This window comes from Crinia signifera, chromosome 6 (assembly GCF_055691185.1).
Source record: "Crinia signifera chromosome 6, ASM5569118v1, whole genome shotgun sequence".
Taxonomy (NCBI): domain Eukaryota; kingdom Metazoa; phylum Chordata; class Amphibia; order Anura; family Myobatrachidae; genus Crinia; species Crinia signifera.
The window spans coordinates 182,647,841-182,668,009 of NC_139222.1; the positions used below are offsets into that span (position 1 = coordinate 182,647,841).

At 40.6% G+C, this 20,169-nt stretch overlaps 1 protein-coding gene across 1 annotated transcript in view; it reads left to right on the forward strand.

The window, feature by feature from the left end:
• The window catches only part of TBCD (tubulin folding cofactor D), a 282,149-nt gene that overhangs the window by 36,145 nt on the left and 225,835 nt on the right, over positions 1-20,169 (forward strand). The window contains exons 9-11 of the mRNA XM_083148360.1: positions 11,254-11,299; positions 13,884-14,016; positions 19,596-19,732. Coding sequence (XP_083004486.1) covers positions 11,254-11,299; positions 13,884-14,016; positions 19,596-19,732 — 316 coding nt within the window. The remainder of the gene's footprint in view (positions 1-11,253; positions 11,300-13,883; positions 14,017-19,595; positions 19,733-20,169) is intronic.

Sequence of the window (20,169 nt, forward strand, 5' to 3'; positions counted from 1 at the left end):
TACTACTCACGGAATATGATCACCTAATGATGGTCTACAATTGTTTGGTCGACATGCTGGATGGTCAACATGGCTCAAGGTTGACAGGTGTCTAGGTCGACACATGCAGTAGGTCGACATGGGTTAGGTCGACAGTCAAAAGGTCGATATGGGGTTTTTCACTGTTTTTTATGAAAATGTCGACATGGACACAGTTTTAAGTGCACCGCTGTGCTCGCCATGCTTCGGGCACACTTTTATTCTTGCACCATGCTTTAGTGGAGGGTAGGGCATGAAATACCACGTGTCGGCTCAAAAAACCCATGTTGACCTTTTTGACTGTCGACCTTGTCCAATGTCGACCTCGACACCTGTCGACCTTCCAGTGTGTCGACCCAACGGTGTTGACCATCTTTAGGTCGACCCATCGACCGTATCCCCTACTCACACTCCAGCTGGCTGTGAATAACAGGTCCGCGGAATTGTTTGGAGTGTTTATTCTGTGGATAATGGTTCTTTACTTATATTACATCTATGGAGCAGTGATGAAGGAGGAGAAGTGATAAAGTGCCTGGTAATCCCCGGCCAATCAGCTCCTAACTGTCCCTTTTTAAACCCAGCCTGTAACTTAACAGTCAGGAGCTGGTTGGACAGTGATAAAGTACAAGGCACTTTATCACTTCTCCCTTATCACTGCTTCATACATCTAGCCCTGTATGTGCTATTACTATTGTTTTGTACTTCACATATATTGTCATATATGTGAAATTTGAATTTATCTGAGAATTAAATTATTTATGCTTCAATAAAAGAAAATAAAAATGTGTGTGTATGTATGTATGTATATGTATGTGTGTGTGTGTGTATGTGTGTGTGTGTATGTATGTATGTATGTATGTATGTATGTATGTATGTATGTATGTATGTATATATATATATATATATATATATATATATATATATATATATATATATATATATATATATATATATATATATATATAATGATAGATAGATAGAGATATATGTGTGTGTGTGTATATATATATATATATATATATATATATATATATATATATATATATAATGATAGATAGAGATATATGTGTGTGTGTATATATATATATATATATATATATATATATATATATATAATGATAGATAGATAGATAGAGATATATGTGTGTGTGTGTATATATATATATATATATATATATATATATATATATATATATATATATATATATATATATATATATATATATATATATATATATATATATATAATCAAGAAGGTGGGGGTGATTGGGGTGCGCTACCTAGTATAGAAACTGTACCTCCCAATACAACATATAAAATTCAAATCAGAATACACATTTCTGAATAAGTGTTCTTGTATTTGAGGATGTTCCCAATGATTAGGCTCAGTCCATTTCTGGGTAAATAGTCCTTTTATTGGTGAAGAATAAAACCCGACGCGTTTCGTCTCTAAGACTTCATCAGGGGTAAGAACCAATAGGCGAATAGATTTTGTATAGCCGGTCCTATTGGAAATTTCTGCTGATCACAGCTGATTCAATAAAATAAAAATCACCAAGTAATTTTCGATGGACTCGATTAAATGGATTTTTCTGTACTGAATTGAAAGTTAGGTGTGGGTCCTTGCTAGGAACAATATCGGGACGTTCTCTCTGTGGTAACCTCCTCGCTCTGCATTCAGAATTGCAGCTGTGATCAGCAGAAATTTCCAATAGGACCGGCTATACAAAATCTATTCGCCTATTGGTTCTTACCCCTGATGAAGTCTTAGAGACGAAACGCGTCAGGTTTTATTCTTCACCAATAAAAGGACTATTTACCCAGAAATGGACTGAGCCTAATCATTGGGAACATCCTCAAATACAAGAACACTTATTCAGAAATGTGTATTTTGATTTTAATTTTATATGTTGTATTGGGAGGTACAGTTTCTATACTAGGTAGCGCACCCCAATCACCCCCACCTTCTTGATTACTATACTGTTCCTCACTAACAGGAGGAATTTTGGTGGTGCTGCACACACAACCCAGCGCAACTCAGAGTCTAAACCCTCTCTTCCATATATATATATATAACAGATGCCTGTGTTTTGGAGACACACAACCTGACACTAGATATTTACATACTGTAGATGGGACAGTACAAATATACATACATTTCTTCAAGCAATCTGGCACTCACTTGTAATGTTGTATAATAGCTGCAGTGCCCTCCTAGGAAGTAACCCATCCAATATACACAGCGGTAGATGAATTCATGTTGGTGGTGGTGGGGTTTTGTCTTGTATTTATGTGCTCAATAGTCATTTACACTTTGTATGTCCTTGATAACAGTGGTGAGGCCCCAAAATGCCATCAGATAAATAAAGGAGTTTTAACTGTGGGAAACAAATGTGAATGTATATGTGTATATAGATAGATGGTGAACGCTACAATTTTAGATAAGAAATGTGATATACATTTCACAGCGCTCAGTAGAACTTCCAATCCAATTACAATAACAGCTGAGGTCTCTCCATGTTTATGAGACACTTGTGTTGTTGTGATGTCCCCACATCCCTGTGTGTGAATTTTTGCTAAGTTGGTGCCATGCTGTCAGTCACACTGAGAAAGTTCTTCTAATATGTCATGGGTAACATATGGTATATCAACATTTTAATAAACATCCAGTTATTTAATGTTTTATTATTTAGCTCTGCTTTTCACAGTGTATGTTATAAACGAATATCAAATCATATTGTTTTTTTTTTTTAGATCTACCCACCAACTAAGTATAGCGTGATTTTTGTGAGCTAATGCGGTATTTGTAAGGATTCGGTTGTCTATGCTCAGTGTTTATATTGTGTACACTGTGCTGGAACAACATGATTCTGATGTGATGTATTTCGTTTCTTTTGGAATCTATTCTGCACTGTCTTTGCCTCCTCTGTCTTTATATATGTTTTTGCTTTAAATAGACTGAATCTTTGGCGGCTTTTATGTTCAGAAATGTAGAATGAGAGTGCTTGTCCCAGCCAGATGTTAATACCTTGCCTTGCTTTGCACCTGTATCATATTTGGCACTTGGGGTCTAGGTAAAGCAGGTGGCTGGCTCCAGGGTATTGTCTTTAATTTACACTTGGCACAACACAGCAGGATGCACTGCCAGCTCTGTGTTTGGGGTAATGTTGCCTGCGGCTGGCATACTGTGTGAAATATTTGTAACTTATGTATTGTATGCTCGATGGAAAGTCTTTCCCTCTGGACGGAAAATTAGAAATTATTTTATAGTTTTTTAGCTTAAACAAAAAACACAGTGGGCTGGTTATGGCACTTGAAATGAATGGCTGTGCAATACTAGTAAAAGCAATTACTGATCTTTTAACAACATTATGATGTATGAATATTGATATAGGCCCAGGTTAAATATGAAATGATCAGGATTTCAACTACTGTTGTGTGGGACATGATAGGTAGTATAATAAGACTCCAGAGTGTTAAGTGATTTTTGTTAATCTAGTAAACGAAACCTTTCTGCTTAAATACACAAGACGCCTGGTGCAGCAGAGGTTCTTTGAGAGAAGTAGCGTACTGTATTTATTTATCTTTACATTTTGCATCTTACCTGGGTCCAACTTGTGATTTTGAACCTGGGTCAAACCTTTTTACTCTAAACCCGGGTCAACCATTATGCACTTCTTTTAACCTGAGTTGAAATGCCGGGATGTTCGACCCAGGTTATTCACTTTGGTGCTTTCACACTCCTCAAACGGGGTTATTTGCGTGATGTGAAAGGGGAGTTGGTCACTTAGCAGACACAGAGTAAAGCCACTTATATTGTACCGGAGATGCCAAGCTGTGACTTTACTTTTACATGTATTAGTTTTACACATGTACAAAGTCAAATGAAGCACAATGGGGGGTATTCAATGTGGGCTCGCCAGCCGTGACCCTGTCCTGTTCTCGGTCTGCTCGACCAAGAAATCGCAGACTGGATTCAGTGTCCTGCCTGCAGCGGAACGAGAAGGGGGCGAGGCTCGTTCTGCCGAGATCCCCTGTTTAGTGCTGTCAGAGAAGACCGCATTGAATCGGGCCCCGCAGCCATCTCCCCCGTCGGGAGATGGCTGCGTGTGATTGAATACCCCCCTTTGTGAGGAAAAGCCATGTTCTCTTGCATCGGAGCCTTTTTTATGCCGACTCAGATTTGGGGCGAGATGTATTAAAATGAAAATGCGGTAAAACACCTATTTTACCACATTTTCATATTTACTAAAACCCAGCTGCACCGATATCGACCTTAGGGTGGCGATACACTATAGAAGCCTATGGGCTTCTTTTTGTCTTCCACCGCAACCCCCTCTCCCCCTCTCCCCCCGCTTTCCTTCCTGAAAGGTCCTCCTGGACCCTGGAAGGAAAACCCCTCCTCCCCCTAGCAACGCAGCCGGACATCATTCCGGCTGCAGCGGGGAGAAGGAGGCGCCGGGGACAGCCTGCTTAGCTGTCCCCGGCATAAGGGGAGAAGCAGGCGGCAGGGAGGTGATGGGAGACCCCCCGCACACCACAGTACAGGTATCGCGGGGGGTCTCCTTCAACGCACTGCGATGCCAGCCGCATATGTTAGTACATATGTGCTGGCATCGCAGCGGGCAGGCGGCAAAGTATTTTAATACATCCCACCCATGGTCACACAATCGGGCAGATTTGGAGGTATTTTGGGAGGTATTTGGTGATTTTTCTTGGTGCATTTCAAATTGAAATTGCAAATAATGGCTTCCAATACAATGAGGTATAGCCCATGGCGAGAAGTGCCGATAGCTCACCATCATAGCTCGTGGGTCAGTATTCAACTGACCCCCCTTCACTTGCCGTTTCCACCTTGCTGGTTCTTTTCAGGTGGAAATTGCAAGTGCGTCCGACAAAACGGGCTATCTGCATTTGTTGCGAGCCTCGCCGTTCTGGGGAATCACAGTGAGGATTTTCCCGGAACATTGTATGCCGTAAGCGGCCGGTGGAGGGTTAGACTAATATTTAGTTTGTTTATTTGTTTTTTGGCCTCTTGTGACTTCTTTATTCCTCCATTAGATTTATATGCCAACTTAGAAATGTTATTTTCTGCTAGTAATAAAAAGTTAGAGTGAGTACTTAATGGCTCTTCATAAGCCCATCATAGCAGTCTAGAATGTGATACCCTAGGTTACTGGACGCCAGGCTTCTTGGGCAGCAGGATTGCATACAATACAATGTATGTTTTCCTTTTGCATACGTTTCGTATGCAATGCCATTGACTGCCACATTATTCGACAAATCCTTGTGGCAGCCATGGCGAACTCCTGAGCTGATGTGCTCTGGAGCGTGGATCGGATCTAGAGGGAAAACACATATAATGTGCATTGTGAGAAAAAGGTCCATATCATATTAGTGTATGGTCACCTGTTAGTTTTAAATATGTCTTACATTGGAACCTTTTAGCAACAGAGAAGCTTAAGGACTGACATATCTATTAACCCTCTGGAGCACATATTATTTTGGAGTGGTCACTAGGTAACCGTACAGGTATCCTGGAATGTACTTTGGATGGGTGAAGAGGGAACTGCTGGCCTGGTTTAGATTTGCAAACAACTGGCCAGAACTATGTTGCACTGCAGGTGGGGCAAATGTAATGTGCAAAGAGATTAAGATTTGAGTGGGATGTGCGAAATCTAAATTGCAGTGTAAAGCTGTCTAACATTTGTGGACTATGTGTAATAGCAGCCAGTATGTACCATGCACAGAATAATATAAATGAGGATACCCTTGCATGGAAAAAATGTTCTCGACCCAAATGGTTTGTTCTATTTAAAAGTAAAGGATGCCAGGTGCCGTTTCCATGGCGTTTAAATGCCTAAAAGCAGCACCCAAACTCGCCCACATAGCAGGCTGGATTTTCTGTAAATTGATCGCTACCCTATAGGGCAACGAGCACTTTTCATCAAATTCCACCCACTGTAAAGTGTGGCCACTGCCCGGATGATTCGCAACTGCAAATTTATCGCGGATAATATGATGGACTACAAATTTGTATGTGGTTTTATTCACTTAACTTACAAACCTTAATCAAGCCAACATTCTCATATATCTTCTGGCTATCCTGTGTTGAACCCTAGCATTGTAGATGCAAAGTAAGCAGTAAGAAGAATCTATCTGTGGAACCAGCAAAGTTGTGCTGCTTCTGCTAGTACAGACCTGGCCAACCTGTGGCTCTTCAGCTATTGCGAAACTACACATCCCAGCATGCATTGCCACAGTTTTAGCATTCTCTAATAGCAAACGTGGCAAGGCATGACAAGTCCTTTCACAACAGCTGGAAAGCCACAGGTTGGCTAGTCCTGTGTGTCCCATCGCACCTACCGCCGTCCACCAGAATGGGGCACGGGTGCGCATGTTGAGACACTCGCACGCCCCATTCTCGGCAGTGGACGTGTAAGACGCTCGCACATCCCTTCCCCATTTGCCAGATCGCCATCCGCCAGAACCCTGTAGATGGCGTGCCGGCGGTCACAATGAGAGTCCCTTCTGTACATAGCAGGAATTTCCAGGTGCAGGAAAAAACCTGTGGTTGCAATGACAATTTAATTATTATATATTTATTTTAAACATACCGGTAAGACATTGAATATATGGCAAACACATTTGCAGCTGTGTGGGTCATCTAAATGCCACCCATATGCAGATTTCTTCTGCAAATGGATGTTTTGCATAAACATTTTGCAGCTTGCATACAGGGCAAAAACAGTTGATGGTCGCTGACCATCAATTGATTTCTCTAGCACTTGCAGATCTAAGGCACACTCTGGTGTCTTGATCTTTGGCACCCCTGTATGGGAGGAGGGCAAGCAGGTAACATCCCATGACGTCAGCTGCCCGCCCCTGGCACCTGCGGCACTGGCGGATTTCTATGGGAACGACTAGCATTTTCATGGGAACACCTATGAAGTGCTGGGTGTTTCCATGGGCGCTACCTGTGGCCGCTGCCCCCCCATCCGCAATGCTATGTGCTTTAGCAGCTGCACATGCGCATAAAAGTTTATGCGCAGTAGCTAAACAACGCTCCCCTGTGCGAATGCGATCAGACCAGAGTCAGGGCCATAGTGTGCACTGCATCTGTTAAGACAGGCCTAGCCAACCTGAGGCAATGCAGGCTAGGACATAGATGCTGGAGAACTACAGGTTGGTCAGCCCTGGGTCAAGATGTTGGCCTTGCTCACACTTATATACCGGTTTAGTACATAAAAAGTATGAAATATATATATATATATATATTTTTTTTATAAAGGTGCAAATGGATAGCTATACATTTTTGGTAAATGTGTAGCTTGGTGTGAATTATAAGTTATCCTTAACAACAAAGTTACAAAACGAGTAGATCCAAAACAAATCTTTACTTTGATGTTATCAAACGAAGCCCTACCTGTCACGACAGATGAAGGGACGGAAAGCTGTAGTCACGGCTGGAGATGATGAATCCATATATGGTCATTATGTCGACACACCAAAGGTCGATATGCATTGTGTCAACAATTGAAGGTCGACATGGTTGGAAGGTCAATCCGAGCATTAGGTTGACAATGGCTAGGTTAAAAGGGCGAAACATGAGTTTTTCACTTTTTTTGCAGTATTTCAAGCCCCACCATCCACTAGGAGAGGGAGAATATAATAGTTTGCCGATCGCAGCAAGGCACCATATCGAAGCATGGTGAGCAAATGTCGACATAGATACGGTATCCATGTTGACATTTGGGACTAAAAACAGTGAAAACCCCCATGTCGATCTTTTGACTGTCGACCTAGCTATTGTCCACCTAATGCTTGTCTACCTATTTGAGGTGTCGACCTAAGCCATGTCTACCTTCAGGGGTCGACTCAATGCATGTTGACCTTTGATTGGTCGACCCAATGACCCGTATCCGTTGATTTGGCAACACAGACTTATATTTGCATTTGTATATTTATTTTCAACACATTCTGGATCTCAGACACATATTTTCTTTTTCTTTTATTTAATCACTCCCTAATTTGTGTTTTAAGTAATGGGCTGGAATGCAAAGCACTGACATGAATGTATGCTTAAAATTCCATTGCTGTTTATTCCAGCTTATCCATAGTTCTAAGCAATGGGGATAAGGCACATTACCTGTTCTGCATTGCATGGCACCTTGCCAAGCTATGCTTAATTACACGTCTGAGAGCAAATTAGGTCAGCTCATCCCAGTATGCCGCAGCCATAAAGCCTTTGGTATGCAAATAATGAGGGCAGCTATGCAGACTGTATTAGGTTTGGTAATACTGATTTTTTTCCTTTGGTATGATGGAGACAGTGATGGAATGTACAAATCTTGTCCATATTTACTCTATAGTGGAGGGGGGGGGGCTAGACTGCACACCCTGTAATGAGAGGTGCTACCTTGCTGAGATTTTTAGTAGTAGTACACGATGGGCAGCGATAGCAACCCGTTTTTTTTTATGTAACACATACGGTGATTGGTATTAAGTAATATCAGCATGTACTAAAAAGTCTCTCCGGTTACGATTCCTGCGATATGCAGTCATGGGACGTTTCTTCTGTAAGCCCGGTAATTTCGTATCGGTTGCTATCATCGGCCAGGTTGCTCGAATTGCTTTAGGAATTACCACACTGCAGGTATCATACGTAGTGACCCAGGTAAATCGATCCTGATCTGCTACCTTAGGTTTTGGTACCAAAAGGTTGTGTCTGGTAAGTGCCAGTACCTTCTGTTGGCATTGGATTAGGTCCCTGTTGTCATAGCCTCTAACTAGGAATTTTTCACGTGTAATCTCCAACTCAGTGGCTAATTTAGAGGTGTCGCTCGTAATTCTTGCTGCACGCAGCATTTGCGAGTAAGGTAAGCCCCGTTTCAATGATGGAGGGTGTTGACTACCAAATTGGAGCAGGGTGTTGCAATCAGTCGGTTTGTAATAAATGGACGTATTTAACACATTCTCCGTCAGTGTCACACATCTAGGAAGTGAACTTGAGTATAGCTCCACTGTGCAGTAAATTTCACTGAAGGGTGTGCATTGTTTATGTCGCTTATCATCACGTCAAATTCTGACGGGTCTCCATGCCATAGCATGAAAACATCGTCGCTATAACGTGAAAACAATCCGATGTTGGAAGCAAACCTGGCGTTTTGAAAAAACAATAGAATATAGAAATATTAGTGTAAGATGGGGCCACTGGGGACCCCATCGCACAACCGGATACTTGCAGATAATGTATCCACTCGAATCAAAAAAAGTTTCTATTCAATACCAATTCTAGAAGTGTTAGGAACACCTCTTTGTCAAAATTGAAATCATCTGCAAGTTCATCAATAAATATTTAATTATTTACAGTTTCTTATATAGCGCAGCGGATTCCGTTGCGCTTTACAATAGTAGACATTGATAAAACAAACTGGGTAACAACAGACAGACTTGGAGGTTAGAGGGCCCTGCTGCAAGCTTACAATCTATAGGGATATAGGACAACACAAGGACAGGCACCAGTAATAGCATAGCAGTCCCACCAAGTTGCAATAAGCTCATGGCCTGTAATCCCAAACTGTGAGGAATACAGGTATACAAGCTATTTACATCTAGTACGCATGAGACAGTCTGCAGTTGAGAAGGCTCGTTATTTTTTTTGTTCAATAAATTTAGAACAATGTTCTATATTTAAGAAACACATTTTTACGTGACAGAAAAGGTTGAATAATTAAATCTAAGAATTCAGAAATAGGATGACATAATGAACCTCTTGCAGAAATGATAGGACGTGGGGGCAGTTCTGTAGGATGTTTGTGCAATTTAGGCAGTGAATACAGAACTGGCATAATTGGGTACTTTTGCATGAGCTTTTTATCAATTTTGTACTGTGCCACAAATTGTGTCAAAATAGACAATAATTCATTCTGATATTGTAGGGTAGGATCCTTTGCCAATCTTAAATATGTTTTAGAATCCGCTAGATGTTCCATCAATACTGAGCAATATTTTGAAGCGTCCTGAATCACAATCGCACCCCCTTTATCAGCAGGGCGCACTGTGATTGATTTGTCTTTACTTAAAGCCAGTAACGCTGGTCTTTCAGATCTCGATAAGTTATAATGGATATTAGTATTCGCCCTAGTGTATTTATTCATGGATTGATCCAGCATCCTTTTAAATGTTTTTATTGATGTGTTCGTAGAAGGTGGTTCAAACTTGGATTTAAGCCTTGCTTTGCAAAAGGTATCAATTGGTGATGGCGAAGATTGGTTCGATATATCTTGAAAGAATTATTTTAGTCTAAGCCTAATTCATTGTCTAATTCATGCGGTGCATATCAATTTGCCATGTGAAGTCATTGTGTGTCGATGTTGGAACAAAAGACAGCCCTCTGCATAATACTGCATTCTCTGCCTCAGTTAGGTTTTGTGTTGATATATTAAGAACTGGCTTTTTTGGTCGTAGCTTTTTTGATCCTTTCTGTTAGCCAACCTCTTCTGGTTCTTTTGGATCTTTTCCAATGTATTTTATGTATTAACAGTTTCTTATATAGCGCATACATATTCCGCAGCGTTTTACAGAGAATATTTGAACATTCACATCAGTCCCTGCCCTAGTGGCACTTACAATCTATATTCCCTACCACATGTACACGCACACACAATCATTCTAGGATTAGTTTTTGTTTGGAGCCAATTAACCTACCAGTATATTTTTGGATTGTGGGAGGAAACCGGAGTACCCGGAGTAAACCCACACAAGCACAAGGAGAATATACAAACTCTGTACAGTTAGGGCCATGGTGGGAATCGAACCCATGACCTCAGTGCTGTGAGGCAGTAATTACACCAGTTGTGCTGCCCACAAGAGACTCTGCCTCTTTCTATCTCTGTATATGTATATAGATAGATATTAATGTACAGTAATATAGTTTTTGACCAGATTAAATCTGTGCAGCCTAAGGTAATGATAGGGTTTTCCATCTGAACCCCATGGTATAACATATCAGAAGGTATCTTTGTCACTAAGAGTATTATGATAACAAGCTATATTAATATCTCTTGCAGTATAGAGTTTGGCTAAGCAATCCCTTACTCCGTATGTAAAAGCTGAATCGTAATGGCAGTAATTTGTTCAATAAACCACCGGGTACAAGAGATCACGTGTATTTATATTACCTTTCCTATAAGAGATCTTGCATGTTCTTAACAAATATATTTTCATTTCTAGGCCCAGCTTTTCAAACACGGGAAGAGAGAGGACTGCTTGCCATATGGTGAGAGGCCTAAAACATGTTTAAAAAACTGGCATTGATCTAATGTGACTCGTTACAGTATTTCACCCTCTGCATTGCATTCATTATTCTTTTTCTTGTTTTAGTTGTAAATTCAGACTTGTCTAAACTTATTTAGCTATTCCTGCCCTAACTCTGATTGTATTATTGTATATACCATACGTGTTTTGTGTGTTGTCTCTGATGTCAGCTCTCCGCTTATTATAAAGTATACTATTTAATATAGATATCCCATCCCCATATTTTTATTGTAAATCTTATTAGCCTTTGAGCCACATACATCTGTGTCACCTACATCATTTACTCCCATGTTTTATACAATCCATCTTCCCTCCAATCTTCAGTCTTTCCCTCCTGTTGAGCTATCATTCCCTCCCCGACTCCAGCTTTTCCCTCTCTGCACTATTTCCCTGGCCAGACCCTGTGTTTGCCGCCCAGTCTGTCTTATCTTCAGTATCTCCCTCTTTACCTCTTCCACATTTCACTGCTTTGACTGCAGTATCTTTGTTCTCCTTCCTTCTGTTACTTATAGCTGAAACATAATCACATAAAACAACACACCACTACTGTTATGTTGGTATTTGGAAGTCTTTAACTCTTAATTTTAAACATGTAGAATCGTGCATTATATCAAAAGTCAATGTAATATAATATATACAAGAACTGTCGTCATGCTCTGAAAACAATGATTTGATTTTGCTAATATGAATGTTTATGAATTTGTATACATGCAAACACTGCATAAAATACTGTACATTACACTGTAAAAACAGCCAAAGAATCCAGTTCTGCAGTGTAACTCCTAGACTTATACAATAAATCCTACAACTTTATATCATGCTTTCATAGAATACTGACATTTAGATAAGAGAGTGCAGCTTTGCCCTTCATTTATAAGCCTTTTCAAAGTCATGGAGGAAGGAGTTAAGCCAATAGCTTAACCCTTTGAGTGCCAACATTGGTGCGAGAGATCCTCAAAAAAAGGCCAGCATTTCTCCCAGCTACTGTTCTTTAGGGTAATAAACAAGAGCAAGGGGGTGTAAACTGCGCTAATTGACTGGAATAATTGGAGTTTAAATATAGAAGGTGCCAATCATGTAAGTATTAAAAAACATATTTAATAAATGATAATCCAGAACACATTTCACAGAAATGTGAAAATAAATAAATAAATAAATTAAATAAATAAATAAAAAGATTAAAAAGCTAGGCGTATGCCTTTAGAGCACCACTTATAGAACCAGTCCATACGGTACCATATTGTAAGTCTGCTAAGAAGCTGGATCCGTTCCTATAATGCCTCGTGGGTGTAAGATGGTGTAGACCGTATTGGAACCAGATGATGTGCTCCAACCCGCAAGGGTAGAAAATGAATGTCTCCACTTTGTAGGTCCCGGTGGCAATAGAGGGTTTATGGGATAGCACTCCCTGGCTCGATGTGAACAGGCGTTCGGGTGGGTAGCAAGATGCCCCTGTATTGGGAGGGAGAATTGCAGTTGCTGGTCTGGCTGTGAGTGGAAGAGCAGAGGTTGGTCCGGTTTCTGGCAAATTGGCTGTTCTTTAGGGTGCAATATGTAACTACATTTCAATTGACTTGGCTGTATTTAAATTTTTTTATACTAAAAGAACAGTCGCTGTGAGTGACACTGGTATTTTTAGTGGATATTTTGAGGATCTCTCAAAGCAACATTGGCACTCAAAGGGTTAAGGTGCAAGGTTGCAAGTACAGATTTCAAAAACTCAAGGTAATGTCTTGTATATGTAATAATTTATAGATGTTATTTACAGCTAATCCTTGTTCTACACCACTTTTCCAAATGAATTTAGAATATATATGACATAATATGTTCTTGATTAAATACACTAGTCAAAAGTTTTAGAACACTGCAATTTTCCAGTTTTCTGGCAAATTTAAGCAACTCAAGTCCAATTAATATCATGTAATGATACAGGGGTAAGCTGCAAATTGTGGTATGCGGTTATTAGCTCAACCGTGTCTATAGACCATGTCTGAGTAGACTGTCAAAATGGTCATATATGAAAAAGGTGACACAAGTTTTTAAGGATTTTTTTTTTTAAAACGACTTGTTCATACCATCCATGTGGGCATAGAGGGAGAATATAATAGTGTGCCAAGCTCAGTAAGCTATTTTCAAATGGCTACGTGGGGCCAATTAGCGAAAAATGATCTGTACACATAGATGTTGCAGTTTGACAGGAAGCCAGCTTTTAGGGGTGGAAACATGACCACTTCCGGCTTGATTCTTGAGCAGATTAGTGCAAGCCCTAAACTGGCGCAGATGAAAACAAACTTGTTATTTTATCTCATTAGAAAAGATATTTTAATAATTATTCCCACATGTGATCACATGAATGATTTTAAATTATGTCCTTTTAGTTTGTGTTTGGTCAGACGGGCCAGTTATAAGTAAGCAATCATTTTTATTACACTTACTGGAAATGGCAGGTATTTCATAGATGCACATAAATACTTCCATCAGAATGAGCATGTTTATCTCACATTCATAAAATCACTGCTGATTTGCTTTTTTATTTATTTATTTAGCTGCCACTGTACTGGACACTCTGGATAACTGCAAGCTCCGTGACAGCAACCACACTATCCTTCGCAAGCTGGGGGTAAAGCTTGTCCAGCGTCTTGGACTCACTTTCCTTAAAACTAAGGTTGCCAAGTGGAGGTTAGTAATAACACCTGATCTCCTAACAAACAGCTACTGGTAATTTCCTACCATTTTAGTCCTTGTGAATATTTCTCAACAATAAATGATTATCTACAATAGAGGGAAACATAAGAACACAGTGACATGAAAAAATGGTAGCGGGAATAATTGAATCACCAGAGTGTAACTAGTCAGGAATTGAATAAGCAATAGAACATAGCTTATATAATCATCTGAGGACTTGTATTCCAGCCAAGGCAACCATGTATGGTAGAAGTTAGAAAGCCTATCTACAGTAGGTTGGAGTTCAGGATACCCTGCATTGATATTAAGTAATCAATCTTGGTAAACCAATCTTTGTGTGGGAGTAGGGTTGCTAATCCTGGGGCATTTCTTCAATCCCGTCATTCGGGATTGAAAAATGCCCGACCCCGGGATTGGCTTCCCTAATTAAAAAAACCGCCCCGCATATTTACATACACGTGGTGTGGTGCAGTGAAGCTGGGAGGGTGGGCGGCCGATCATGGGTGAGTGGGCGGCCACGTAGTTAAGCAGCGAGCCAGCAGGATCCAGGACCTGGGCGGGCGATGCAGTCATTCTGTGCACCCAGGACGGGTATGTGCAGCTGCTTGTCCTGCGCAGCTTGACCTCTGGCCTTGTTACGCTGCGCAAAGCCACACTGCCAGGGAAGGGAGAAGCCGGGCACACTCTCAGACGCCGCCCGGCATTAAGACTGCACAGTGTAATCCCAAAATCCCAGGATTGAAATCCAGACGTTTTAGGGGCCAAATCCCGGGATCTCGCCAATGATTTTACCAATTTTGATAGGTCGGAATGACCAATCTCTATGGTCTAGTGCAGGACAGGTCAACCTGTGGCTCTCCAGATGTTGTGAAACTGCAAATCCCAGCATGCTTTGCCACAGTTTTAACACTCCCTTATAGCAAAACTGTGGCAAGGCATGATGGGATTTGTAGTTTGACAACATCTGGAGAGCCACAGCTTGGCCAGGCCTGGTCTAGAGTGTAATCTGTATGTCGCTGACAATGCTCGCTCCCGCTCGTCATCCGCGACATCCTTACTCATCTGTACATGCAGTACCACCGCGGATATTGCAAGTGATTCTGCAGCATGGCCCCAGACCCCAATCTGTCTATCAGCAAGTGTATATGCACTTGCCGATGCTGGATTTCCCAGGCCGTGATGCTGTGCTGGGTACACATTGCATAGTGTGCACCCAGCATTAGAAACTGCTTAGTAAATTTATAGCACCTGGATAATGTCAGCATTACAGACACTGTGACATTTAATTTAATATTCTATCCATTTCTATGTGTAGCACTGCTCATGGAAGATGGATATATAGATGTTTTAAACTCCCAGCAGATAAGTTGCAGAGACAGGGAAATGTGACTGTAAATTGTCAAATGAATGTAAATCGAACGACTTGGTCAAACCGGCTTGACAGCTTAACAGACACACTGCTACAGGGTCCCGCACTATATTTACTGGCCTCTGGCAGCACAGAGAAGAAATTGCTTTTCCCGCACAAGATGTTTGCTAGCCGCCCTCCACTAATACCAGTGCTCCTTGTCCCTGATATAAAGGTTCCCGCATAGCCTGCATTCTTCAGCCCTTTACAATGCAGAAATGATCAGCCACTGGCTATAGAATCTGTTTGCTCCATTCTCCTTCAAATGGACCAGTCCCTTCTGTCCCTGAGGTCTTTTTCACTGCCAGCCGGCTGGTCTTTACTGGCACATTTTAGCCTACACTACTATATATATTTTTTCCATGTCCGGGGAAATCCCCTTTGCTTTAATTAACCACCTGTTGAGATAGTTTCTTTTTTTTCTCTGAAAATGCAGATTAATTGATCATTCAAAAAGCATTTTCGGGCTCGGTAACCTCAGTGTTATTCTCTTTGATTTATACCTCACATAATGCAATTTAGTTTTTTTTTTTCAATTTAAATTGCATTCTTAAGTACATCCTAATAGCATAAAGTCACCTGCTGCAACTTGGATAGCCAGTTTGTATATTTTTTGTACCTACAGTGATTGACCCCATATTACGAAATATTTGGGCACCAAATGGCTAAAGTTGCCATTTGATTGGTGTAAGATTTCTGATCATTGGATTTGACATTTATTTCTTCAAATAGAATTGGTGTTAATTAAGTTTTTGTTTTTACACCACAAATTCTATAGCAGTAAGCCATTAAGAAAATGGAGATTGTTATGCTTTTTGACACTGGCTTGTATGCCTTACATAACTATTGTTAGTGAATACAATCCAAACCAGTAATATCACTTTCACATTGCACAAATAACCCGGGTTATTGCCTGGTCGAATCAGGTCAAGGTGCGGTGTGAAAGCACCAACCTAATAACCTGGGTAAACCAACCCTACAATTCCACCCTGGTTATAAGAAGGGTTAAACCTAGGTTGCCCTGTTTATAATTGGCAACCCGTGTTTAGTGTGTAAGGGTCAGAGCCGGGTCGGACTTGGGATCAAGATCCCGGGTCCGACTCAACTTTGCTATGTGAAAGCGGTGTCACTGTTTTTATTAGTCATTATTCATTACACCCAAAAAGATCCCACTGTTTTTGAAATGATGTTCACGTTAAAATGTAGGATTATTGATGAAATGGTTTGTGAAAGCAGAGCTTTGTTTGTTTTATTTCATGCCCCTTTGTTGTCATGCAGGTATGAGCGTGGTTCTAGATGTTTGGCTGCAAACTTGCTGATAGGGGGAGCCGCACTGTGACCATCACACTGCGGTGTCTCCCAGTGTAACACCGGCATACACCCTACAATAACACTGCCCGTGTGTATCCCCGGAGAACAGCCAGGTGTACAGAGAGAACCTGGGCGTATGAGCGGCATGCTATAAGCAATACTCCTGCCGACCTCATAAGCCGTTAGGAGCTCCTCCACGTATTTACAGCCGAAGTGCTACCTAATACAAATAAATAAACTGTAATATTCAGTAAAAATTCTAATGTATGAACCAACCAATTTATTGTACCAATCTCCATTGTGGGTACACACTGGGTGATTGTGATAAGACGCACTTAATCACATGATAATAATTTTAAGGGGACTCACTCAGTAGGGGCCCACTCTATATTATCCCCACACATGTTTCTCCAATACAATGATGATTGGTGAACCAAACGCATCATAAACAGTGTCTTACACCATATCCACAGCCAACCAACCAACTGTATTTATAAAAGCCAGAGTTTGGTAGTGTATGAGCGGCATATGCTATAGGCAAAATACCCGAATCCGCCTCACCAACCTCACTGCGGCCTCTTTCATACACCTACAGTGGCATATCTTTCTGTTGTAATGCAATTTAATTGAGGAAGTATAATAGTCCATATCCAACCAATTTATTGCATAAGAAATTGCATGTGGATACACACCAGGCGATTTGAAACAAGACACACCAAATCATCGTAAAATAAATGTGAGGGGGGCCCGAACAGCAGGGATACTTGTGATATTATTGAAGGCAGTGATCAGTGCACCCATCGAGTGTGGCACTGATACAACCACTGTCCATAACTTTCATTAAGGGATATCGAAACACACTAAGCAAGGATTCATTCCTTTTTTATCCTTACCTTGTCAAAAATTTACCCATGTATGTTATGTGTTTTATATGTCGCCATTTTAAGATGTAATAATTAAAAGTTAATTTTGGTACTTGTGAGTTATCTGGGCGTCCGATTTTTTGATTGTATGCCTTAAGTTAAGGCATACAATCAGATGCGATGCGATACGATATCGCATCGCATCGCATGCGACCATCGGATGCGATGACCCGATTTTTCCATAGGAATCAATGTTAAAATGGACTGAGTCCATTTTAACATGGAATTCAATGGGAAAAAGGGGTCCTTTTCATACCCCTACTATCCAAGTGGGCATGGAGTTGGATATAAACCTGTGACGAGCGTAGCGAGCCACCGAGCCCGAAGCGTGGCGAGCGAAGCGAGCCCCGCGAGGGGACGGTATTCCGTGTCCCCTCGCGGGGCTCGCTACGCTCGCCACAGGTTTATATCCAACTCCGTGCCCACTTGGATAGTAGGGGTATGAAAAGGACCCCTTTTTCCCATTGAATTCCATGTTAAAATGGACTCAGTCCATTTTAACATTGATTCCTATGGAAAAATCGGGTCATCGCATCGCATCGCATCGCATCCGATGGTCGCATGCGATGCGATGTCCCGATCCGACCCGATTTAAAAATCGGACGCCCGGATAACTCACAAGTACCTTAATTTTTATTAAAACCACCTCTTTTTACCCGTGCGCCACACTAATGACAGCCTTCTCTTTCTCAAAAATTGTATCTATTCTTCTGTTCTAGTGGCAGCACACCCTAAAATAAAGACTTATTTAAAGTCTCATCATTATATAAAAGGGTTATATCACATACACAGATATCCTCACCTGTGCGATTGGAAAAAAGCCTTTTTTTGTGTGTATATTTTTTGTACCTACAGTGATTGACCCCATATTACGAAATATTTGGGCACCAAATGGCTAAAGTTTCCATTTGATTGGTGTAAGATTTCTTATCATTGGAATCTGCATTATTGACATTTATATCACATTTAAATCTTCAAATAGAATTGGTGAGAATTAAGTTTTTTGTTTTTACACCACAAATTCTATAGCAGTAAGCCATTAAGAAAATGGAGATTGTTATGCTTTTTGCCACTGCCTTGTATGCCTTACATAACTATTGTTAGTGAATACAATCCAAACCAGTAATACCACTTTCACATTGCACAAATAACCCGGGTTATTGCCTGGTCGAATCAGGTCAAGGTGCGGTATGAAAGCACCAACCTAATAACCTGGGTAAACCAACCCTACAATTCCACCCTGGTTATAAGAAGGGTTAAACCTAGGTTGCCCTGTTTATAATGGGCAACCCGTGTTTAGTGTGTAAAGGGCCCCATACATCAGCAATTAATTGTGACAATTTTCAGATATGGAGATGATTGCCACAATTAATTTTAGATGTGTGGGCTCCCTCTTTTGGCAATCACAATCAAAATCGCCAATCGATTGCTTAATCAGGTTTTTAAACATGTTTAATAATCTGGTATTATCTGCAGATCTTTTTTATATGTGTGGGCATTCCCAATTCGTCTTCTTCATCTATTTACATTATGAACAGCAATCGATTGGGCAATTTCCAGATATGAAGATGCAATCTTTAGATGGAAAAACCTGCCGATCACTGAAATAAATCTGTAATGTGTGGGCAAAGTCAGATAGATTGTAAAATCCATTTATCTGGCCAAAAAATCCCTGTATCTGGAAATCCATAAATTGTGATCGCTGATGTATGGGGCCCATAAGGGTCAGAGCCGGGTCGGACTTGGGATCAAGATCGCTTTGCTATGTGAAAGCAGTGTCACTGTTTTTATTAGTCATTATTCATTACACCCAAAAAGTTCCCACTGTTTTTGAAATGATGTTCAAGTTAAAATTGTAGGATTATTGATGAAATGGTTTGTGAAAGCAGAGCTTTGTGTGTTTTATTTCATGCCCCTTTGTTGTCATGCAGGTATGAGCGTGGTTCTAGAAGTTTGGCTGCAAACTTGCTCCAGTCTTCCTCTGACACCCCAAATCCCAATGTAACGGCCTCCACAGATGATGGTGACGAGGAATACAATATCTCAGAAGAGATTGAAAATGTAGTAGGCAAGTACAGATCTAGAAACAGACCACATAAATATTCTGTGTACATTCATACATGCATGTTATGTTTGATCTAACATAGACTGCGTGGTCTCGCTACTAAATACTTCCCTCAGCACGATTAATGGGCGTGCACATCTTTTTTTTTATCTTATAGTTTTTATTGCTTTTTCAATACAAAACAAAAAAATATTATAAAATGAAACAACACTAACTGCTTTTCTTAAAGTTTTAATTTATAGAGCTTATGCATTACATTTATTACATCGTATTCACCACAGTGGTAAATCGATTTTTGCTTTCGATCCTGATGCCACGGGGCTGTGCGTAGGGATCAAATCTAAGCAGCTAAACACGGTTTGATTTAGGGTAATTTTCGATTCGATTTGGATTCTATATAGTCCAAACCGAATCGAAAATGACCCTGATCAAAGCATGTG